The following is a 9154-nucleotide window of genomic DNA, read 5'->3' as shown; positions in this document are numbered from 1 at the left end:
CTCTAGGGTTGTTGCATCACAATTTTATAAAGCTGTGTGGCCTAAAGCATCATATAGACCTCGCATACTTGTTTTTCTCGCACCATGGTCGAGTAGTTAATTGTTTGGTCGAGAGGCTTGTGAAACCGTATGCATTGATTTTATTGACTCGGTTGCATCTTGAACTGATTAATAATATGTTTCAGATGTCGAAATTTGAGCCTTCGGATTATGCTGCCCTAAATCTCTCTGGAGATAATTATCTAGAATGAGTAATGAACACTTTAGTTGCCCTGAAGTCTAGAGGACTCGGGAAATGTATCATTGATGGCAATAATGCAATTGAAAGTGGAAAGCATAGAGCCATAACAATTATGCGCTATCATCTCACTGAGGATCTGAGAGATCAGTACTTAAATATTGAGGATCCTTGTGACCTTTGGACAAAACTAAATTTCAGATACTCAATGGCATTATGGCGAAAAATCATGAATGAATGGAAGATTCTTAGGTTCCAGGATTTTGAATCCGTGGACGAATATAATTCTGCTCTGATGAAAATCGCCTATAGTCTTGAACTATGTGGTAAAGTGGTAACAAATGAGGATTTACTATATAAAACCTATTCCACATTCCATCCAAAAGATTTGTTGTTATCACATAAGGCTAAGGGTTTCACCACCTATAATGACCTATTGTCATGCCTATTGGCAACTGAGCAAAGAGAGCAGAAAGTTATAGATACCATTAACAGATTTGAAAAACTTCAGAAAAGATACATTGAGCAACGAAACAGTGAGATGAGACCTCCTGAAGCCAATGAGGCTAAAAATGATAAGGAGGAATCCAAGGAAGCCGTGTGGAAATATATGGATTGTGAGGTCGGCTTATACATTGACTAAAGAAACGAGATTTCGACATTCTGATTTTATGTTTTATGTTTTGCTTTGATTTGCTTGTCAGTTACAATTTTATAGCAATAATAAGAGTTGTTTTTAGTTATCATGTTTGATTTGCTTGATGATTTCTTGATTGATTTACATATAAGAGAGCTCATAAAAGAAAGTAGCACTTGAGTTTAAAGATATAAAGCGAGGATCATGAACCCACGTAAGAGTACTCATAAAGAATAAAGATCAGATTAAAAGAAAACGTGAGGTTTAAAGAGTTTAAAGAAGAGATGGGTGTATTGGCCAAATATATTGAAACGCCATATGATGATATAGACCAGTGGATAAATGGGTCTTGTGAGGGAAAGAAAATCGTGAGATGTGGAACGTGACTAAGTAGTCAAGAGGTCGTTCACATTACTACTTACAGCATTCAAAGAATGGCTTGTTACACAAAGATACTCATAGAGACCAAAGGAACAGATTATAAGGAAATATGCTCCTATGTGGTGGATGCTACTACACAAACTCGAAATTGATGAAGTCTGGAAACAAAAGAAATAATGATGTAGTAAGCAGTATATTGATCACTGGATAAAGAAAATAAAGGTACCAGAAAGATGAGAAAAGAAGTTCTCAAAGAACATCATTGTTCCTAAGCTGTTCATGGACTGAAGCAAAAGCAGCTGCATTGAATATGATAAGACTAAGTAAAACTTAGTGAAGGAGTTCGATAAAGAAATCCCTTGTGTTTATAATAAATCAGCATCTGCAAGTAGGTCATGAGATGCCACCAAAGAATGTGTGGACTGCGATGTTTTTCAAGTAATAAGATTATAGTATGGGACTGCAATGTAAGCAAAAGCCATTATGTTTAAATCAGTGGATAAAAGGAAACCATAATGGTCCAAGAGAGTGACCAGAAGTATGTCTGGTCGAGGTCAAATAGATATGGCATTGCTGAAGGCAAGAAAGATCGATAACCATTTATAAAGGTCCTTGAGTGTATTTGACTGCAGATCCATAGTTTGATGAGATTATAAAACTCATTGCAGCAATGATTATTAATGATATGACCTTAGACACTCATGGGGGTATGGACGAGTATAGACAAGGTCTATAACTCAACATGGATCGACCAATGAAGAAAGATCAGCTATAATGGATAAGCCATTAGCACATACGGGTGATGTATGTCCGAATGGACGAAGGCATGTCCGTGAGAAGCCAAGTGATTCATATGTGTTTGGGTCGATGATTCAATATATATTAAAGTGTCCACGGTGTGGCAAAGCCATGTGACTATAGGATCCGTGGGACATGAGAGGACTTGCGAGTAAAGTTTGATCGCAGATTAGAGGTCCATCAGAGTACTGGTCGAGTGCCATCCGTCCGACCAGGACATAGAGTGGTCAGCTGCAAAGATGCACGTCTTGACCATGTCTTAATGAAGTTCCAGAAGATATGAGAGTTACAAGATAACTCAAGTTACAATTCGGCAAGAGCTATTCCTACATCAACGTTCAAAAAGCTCAAAGGACTACAAGTTCAATCATATGATATGTCAGCCGACTTTTTTCACCATGTCTACACCAACCACACGTCCATGAAATTTATCTATCAGTTTGGGACGTGCCAATTAAAGGACCAGTTCAAGACTTGGCGCCCATGAAGCTAAACTATCAAATTGTCCATACGCCAACTTGAAGAACATACACGGGGGTACAAGTCAGGGGGAGTTCATGTGTTGTACTCTTTTTCCTTATCCATGGTTTTGTCCCACTGGGTTTTCCTGGAAAGGTTTTAATGAGGCAACATTAAGCATGTTACAAGCCCTAAAGTGGATGTGTCGATCAAGGGGGAGTGTTATAAACCAAGTGGTGATCGACCCATATCAGGCCCAAACCGTCCGGCCCATCAGCTATCCATCCGGCTCATTCGCTAATGATTTGGGCGAATGAGAGTTTACATTTATCTATACTTGATGTTTATTCTTTTCCATATGTATTTAGGATAAGTACTATTTCCTATTCCTATTAGGAATAGGATTTCCTTTTCTCTTATGACGGTCTAAATAAGACGGTCTAATACTTGTATAAATATAGACCTCTGGTCATGAGTAATAATAAGCTTTCACAGCATCTCTTTTATAACAATATATATTTTGTTGCAGTTATATTAAAAAGGTATGTATTGTTAAATTTATGAATTGGACACAACATTTATCAACTGGACATGTTTTTTTTACCAAAAAAAAAAACTGGACATGTTACTAATTTAATAGTACTGATCAAAATATGATGCATTTTGATGATAATGGTTTAAATTTCAAGATAGCTTTTGTGATTATCTCAAAGTAATTTTTGAGGTCGGTCAATATTTGGTTTGATGTAAATTATTAATATCACAACAAAGATGTGAATCTCACCAACAACGTACCCAAAACCCTTTGAAGCATGTTAGGTCCCACGTAGGTTCAACACGACGACATTCTTCTTACAAGAACACTCTCTTAAAAGGAAAAGGTTCCACATCATTCATTCATGCTAAAGAAGAACCATAACAATGGCTTCATCTTCCTTACTACTCATGTCCTTGTTCTTACTACTTGTTGTCCCTTCATCAGTTCTCTCAGCCACTCTTCGATCTGACATTCAAGCTCTAGAGTCTATCATACGCAGCATTGATCCAAGTTCCATCTCCCCATCCTCTTACCTCAGCACATGGGACTTCTCTGAAGACCCCTGTGAAGGCTCAGGGACGTTCTTGGGAGTCATGTGTTCTTTCACTCTTGAGAACACGACCAGCCGAGTCACGGAGATCGACCTTGACGATGATGGTTATGACGGTTTCCTCTCTGAGGCAATAGGGAACCTCACCGAGCTCACTGTACTTAGCCTCGACAACAACAGGTTCCGCGGTCCAATACCAGAAACTGTGTTCCAGCTCAGGAAACTCACCAAGCTCTCTCTCTCCGGAAACTTCTTCACCGGAGATATAACCCCTGGAATCACCAAGCTCAAGGAGCTCAAGACCATAGACCTGTCCAAGAACAGTATCGCTGGTGAGATACCTCCCAGGATCTCAGGCTTGAGAAGTTTGACTCACCTGATCCTATCAAACAACCATATAGACGGAAGAATACCTGCTCTCAACGGCTTGTGGAAGCTACAAGTGTTAGAACTCGGTAACAACCATCTTTTCGGAATGCTTCCTAAGCTTCCCACGAGTCTCAGAACTCTATCTCTCTGTTACAACAGCCTTGCAGGACGTATATCACCTTTGCATAGGCTAAAACATCTTGTGTCATTAGACTTGAGCCAGAACAGATTCTCAGGCACCATCGGCCATGAGATCTTAACGTTTCCAGAGATTTCACGCATCAATGTGTCTTTTAACCAGTTCATATCCATAGAGGTTATTCAGGTTATAGGCATGGAAACACACCTGCGCATCCTCGACGCTGAAGGAAACCATTTACAGGGCCCCCTTCCACTGAACCTGGCTACTTATGGAAACTTGAAGGACATCAATCTACGGAGCAACATGTTCTCAGGAGATATTCCAAGGATCTATGGGAAAAGACTTGAGAATTCATGGAGAAGCTTGTACTTGGAGAACAACTATCTCACAGGTACACTTCCTGTGGAGTTTCAGAGAATCTCCAAGCAGATCAGAGGAAGCCTTTCTAATAACTGTCTGCAATGTCCTAAGAATGTTACAATCTGCCAAGGAGTACAGAAGCCAAAATCACAATGCACCAATGCAATGCAGGAAGAGGGCTTAAAGTAGAGAACATCCACATGGGAAGCAGTTTCTAAAAGAAAGCATGATCACCAGAGTTAAGTTCATGTCCTTTTATGCTTTTAAATAATAATGGTAGAAAATGTAGTCAAGAAACTGACATTCAAAACAAACGATAAAAAAGAGATGTGTACTCGAGATAACACTTTTCTTTCATCATATATTTATGTTTGACAAAAGTCTAAACCAAGAAATAAATAAAAACTTAAATTCTGCTAACATAACATCAGAGGTGTTTCTTTTCACAACATCTTAAACATAATGCAATTCAAAAGAGCCAATTGACACTAATGTTACCAAGCCAGATCAAAAGAGGAAACTGAGCTAACGCTACAAAGATCAAGAGGTAGTGATGCCTGCTCGAGTCAGAACTCCTAGCTTCCGCATAGAGAACTCGCTTCATCGTCTTCACTAGGAAGACCCCGCTGCACAAGCAGGTCCACGGAAGGAGAGCATAGTAAGAGTATCCCCAGATGATCTTGCCAAGAACAGCTAAGCAGAGACCCGTGAAAGTATAGCCAGCATACGCCACGATATCCAAGAGGGGTGCTTCGCCGCTACCCAATGAAAGCAATGTTATCTTCAGCAGCATGACTTGCAAGAACCAGCCAACCATTCCTTTCACAAAAAGCCAGTTCAGAGCTTCCGGAGAAAACCTAGAGAATCCAGAATCACGACAAGAATCAAAAATATTGAAAACAAAAATGCAGTCTAAAAGACATATAAACGAATAGATAAAGAACTTACTTCCCATAGAGTCCTAGAGACAAACCAGCAAGAACAACGTATGTGCCGAATGCCATAAGCGGAATGTATAAGTCTGGTGCATTAATATCATATATCGGGGGCTTGTATGAAAGCCTACCCCCAACTGGCTCTGAGATTCTAGTCCAGTGTCCCTGATGTTTCAGCAAAACTGATATGAGACAGAACAAAAAAAGAAAAGAAAGAGTACAGCAAAACAAAGTAAGCCTTCCTCTTACCCTATGAAGGAAAGGAAGCAGAACAACCTTCAACTTGTTCCTCACATACTGGTCATTCACTTGAAAATAGTATTGAGGATCGGAGAAGTAACGAGTTATCTGTTTATATCACACTTCAGTTAAAACAAATGAAACGCCAATCATGTGAAAGAAACAAGCTAGAGACACAGGGTTTGACTTACGTTGCTCTGCACATACTCAGAGCTGGATCCGAAAATCTTCTCCCCATAAGCTCCCAAGCCACTTCTGATAAGTCCAGAGCCGGGACCAGAGAAGGCATTCCCAAAAGGGTTAGGCTGAGGAACTGCCTGAGGCATAGGCATCCCAGGCTGAGGTCCCATGTTATTATACATCTCTGCCAATTCAACACAAAACCAATTAGGTAATCTAACTAATTGAAAATCTCATATACACAAAGAACAAAACTTTTTTTTTTATGATTCTTGTTTTAACAATCCAATCATCAAATCACCATGAACACCCATCACCTCTCTCTCTCTCTCTCTATCTATTGCTCAACGATTATGTTTTCTCTAGTTACTGAATAAAGTCTGAGCCTTTGAAGCAGGAATAACTAAGCAACTAAGCATGGAAGAAACCCAGATCTCGGCCATGGACAAAGCTTTTACCCAACAAGGGATCGCTAGAAAACACATACAAGGAACATCAATTAGCAATTGGTGATAGCGAATACGAAGGCCGACCTGGAAGAAGATGTGAAGGAGACAACAGATCTAGAGATTGCTTTCTAGGTTGATTTGATTCAGTGCGACGGCTGAGCTCTCCGGTGGCGAAGAAGAAGATCTATAGATCCAAGGTGGAGAGTCTGGAAAATAACGGGAGCGAGGGCCCGTGTGAAAGCCTTTTGTTCGCACGTGTGAGCCAGCATAGGTTGCTCTGCTTCATCACCGAACCAATACATGCTCGACACGTATATAAGAAAATTGGATTTATATGAATACTCGAAAGTTCAGGGTTATTTATGTACGATCTCGAAAGTTCAGGGTTTGTATTGTAAACGTTTCCAAATAAAACATTTACCATGTTAGCTTAGTTTATCAAGCCATGAAGTTTGGTGATATGGCTCATGGACTATTCGGCATATATCACATAGAATATGCAATTTACAACCTCTCAACCAAGCCTGTCCGTATCTTCAAAGTTCTAGTACAAAGGTTAGCTGTTGTATATATATGAAACTCTAGCTTTTCGATCATTGTTGTCATGTCTACACTCAAAGATCTTAAAGGAACGGTTCCAACGAAGAAGGCTTTCATTTAGAATTGCTAACTGTTGGAGTTCCCTCCTTAAGCCCAAAACAAATCAAGCCTTAGTCCAAGAAGAAGAAATATCTAGAAGGAGAAGAAGAGTGTGGATTGAGAAGTGTGTAGAAGTGTGTTGAAGTGTTTAAGAAAAGAAGATGGAGAAGTCTCTAGAATTAGCTTGTAGTTACCCTCCACTAGTATAAATAAGAGTGTAGAGTCCCTTTGTAACATCATCCAAGAATCAAGAAAACAAAGAGAGAAAATATTTGTAAGAGAGAGTTCTCAAAACAAAATCTTTGTAAACCTTTTCCTAAATATAAAGAGTCTTCTTCTTAAATCTTTTAGTTGTCTAATCTCATCTTCATCTCATCGATATTGGGTAATATTCCCAACAAGTGGTATCAGAGCCAGGTTCAAACATAACATCAAGACCCGTGAGATTCAAGATGGAGGCTACTGTTACCGTTGAAGGTGACATGTTCAAACTCACGACAGACAACTACTCTTATTGGAAACCGATGATGGAAGATCACCTTTATTGTAAGGATTTGCATGAACCCATCATCATGAAGGAGAAGCCGGAAGGAAAGGATGACAAAACATGGGAAATACTAAACCGAAAGGCGGTTGCTGTAATCCGTAAGTACATTGATCGATCTCTCTTTGAACATGTTTCTACCTACACAAATGCTTTTGAATTATGGACAAAACTTGAATCCATGATTCAAAAGAAAACACCTCGAAACAAAGCTCTTCTTGTTCAACGGTTGGTAAAGTTGGAGTACAAGGATGGCCAAAGCATGATGGAGCACTTGAACAATTTCAAGGGGGATGTTATTCTTACATCAAACACTGGATGTAAGATAGTTCTCAAGGATGTTAGACATGTTCCCGACATGCGACTCAATCTCATATCAACCGGAAAGCTCGATGATGTCGGCTTGGACAGTCATTTTGGTGGTGGCAAATGGAAGTTAACCAAAGGAAGTTTGATCATGGCTCGAGGAAGAAAAGAAGGCTCATTATACGTTACTCAAGCCAAGCTTTGCAAGGAAGAAGTAAACGTTGCAAGTGATGACATCGATATATGGCACCGAAGACTCGGGCATATGAGTGAGAAAGGTTTAAATATACTTTCTCGCAAGAAACTTCTTCCTGATATGAAAGGTATTTCTCTCTCACCATGTCATGATTGCTTAGCCGGAAAACAACATAGGGTCGCTTTCCGAAGATCGTCTACGCCTATGAGAAGAAATCATATTCTTGATCTTGTGCATACTGACGTATGCTCCATGTCCGAGAAATCCAATGGAGGGGGCATCATATTTCGTCACCTTTATTGATGACCATTCAAGGAAGGTATGGGTATACCTTTTGAAGTCAAAAGATCAAGTTCTTGATGCTTTCAAGGAATTTGTAGCCCAAGCAGAGCGAAGTACGGGTCAAAAACTCAAGTGCGTTCGATCTGATAATGGTGGAGAGTATCGAGGTCCCTTTGAAGCGTTTTGCAAAGCTCATGGAATAAGAATGGAGAAGACACCACCAAAGACGCCACAACTAAACGGGCTAGCTGAAAGAATGAATCGAACGATCACAGAAAGAGTTCGGTGCATGCTCTCTCACGCTAAACTACCCAAACCATTTTGGGGAGAAGCCATAAAGACTGCAGTGGATGTCATAAATCTTACACCATCCGTTCCTTTGGAAGGCGATGTCCCGGAGGAAGTTTGGTCAGGTAAGAAGGTCTCTTACAACCATTTGAAGGTGTTCGGTTGCAGAGCGTTTGTCCATATACCTAAGGATGAACGATCCAAGCTAGACTCTAAGACTAAAGAGTGCATTTATCTTGGATCACCAAAAGACGAATTCGGCTATCGGCTTTGGGATCCGGTTAACAGAAAAGTTATCCGAAGCAGAGATGTTGTTTTCTTCGAAGATCAAACAATCGAAGACATCAACAATTCAAAGAGACCAAAGCTAAGGGTTGTAAGGAAAGAAGAAGCTCATAATCCCCAAGATCATGAACAAGCGATTGGAGATGGCGCTAATCCAGAAGAAGAGATTCCTATCATGGATACAAATGGTGATGAAAGTGAAGAAGAAGATCAAGTGGAGCCTGATGAAGAACATGAACCAAGAAGGTCTGGAAGAGAGACAAGACCATCTGTAAGATATTATCGAGATGAGTATGTTAATCTTACAGATGAGGGGGAGCCTCAAAGCTATGAGGAGG

General features: G+C 40.0%; 2 protein-coding genes across 2 annotated transcripts; one reads left to right on the top strand and one right to left on the bottom strand.

The window, feature by feature from the left end:
- The first annotated feature begins 3393 nt into the window (after nucleotides 1-3393).
- Nucleotides 3394-4834, top strand: LOC106403838 (probable LRR receptor-like serine/threonine-protein kinase At4g36180). Its single transcript, XM_013844620.3, has one exon. The coding sequence runs from the start codon at nucleotides 3435-3437 to the stop codon at nucleotides 4659-4661; it is 1227 nt and encodes a 408-aa protein (XP_013700074.1). The 5' UTR covers nucleotides 3394-3434; the 3' UTR covers nucleotides 4662-4834.
- On the bottom strand, nucleotides 4805-6558 carry LOC106406836 (protein YIF1B-A). The gene is made up of 5 exons (XM_013847571.3): nucleotides 6361-6558; nucleotides 5839-6011; nucleotides 5657-5755; nucleotides 5421-5572; nucleotides 4805-5329 (listed from the first exon to the last, which is right to left on the bottom strand). Exons 2-5 carry the CDS (start codon nucleotides 6007-6009, stop codon nucleotides 4942-4944), a joined length of 810 nt encoding a protein of 269 aa, XP_013703025.1. The 5' UTR covers nucleotides 6010-6011; nucleotides 6361-6558; the 3' UTR covers nucleotides 4805-4941.
- Nucleotides 6559-9154: the final 2596 nt, after the last annotated feature.

This window comes from Brassica napus, chromosome C6 (genome assembly GCF_020379485.1).
Source record: "Brassica napus cultivar Da-Ae chromosome C6, Da-Ae, whole genome shotgun sequence".
Lineage (NCBI taxonomy): Eukaryota > Viridiplantae > Streptophyta > Magnoliopsida > Brassicales > Brassicaceae > Brassica > Brassica napus.
The sequence above is the reverse complement of the archived record's forward strand: the minus strand, read 5'-3'. Positions and strand labels throughout refer to the sequence as shown.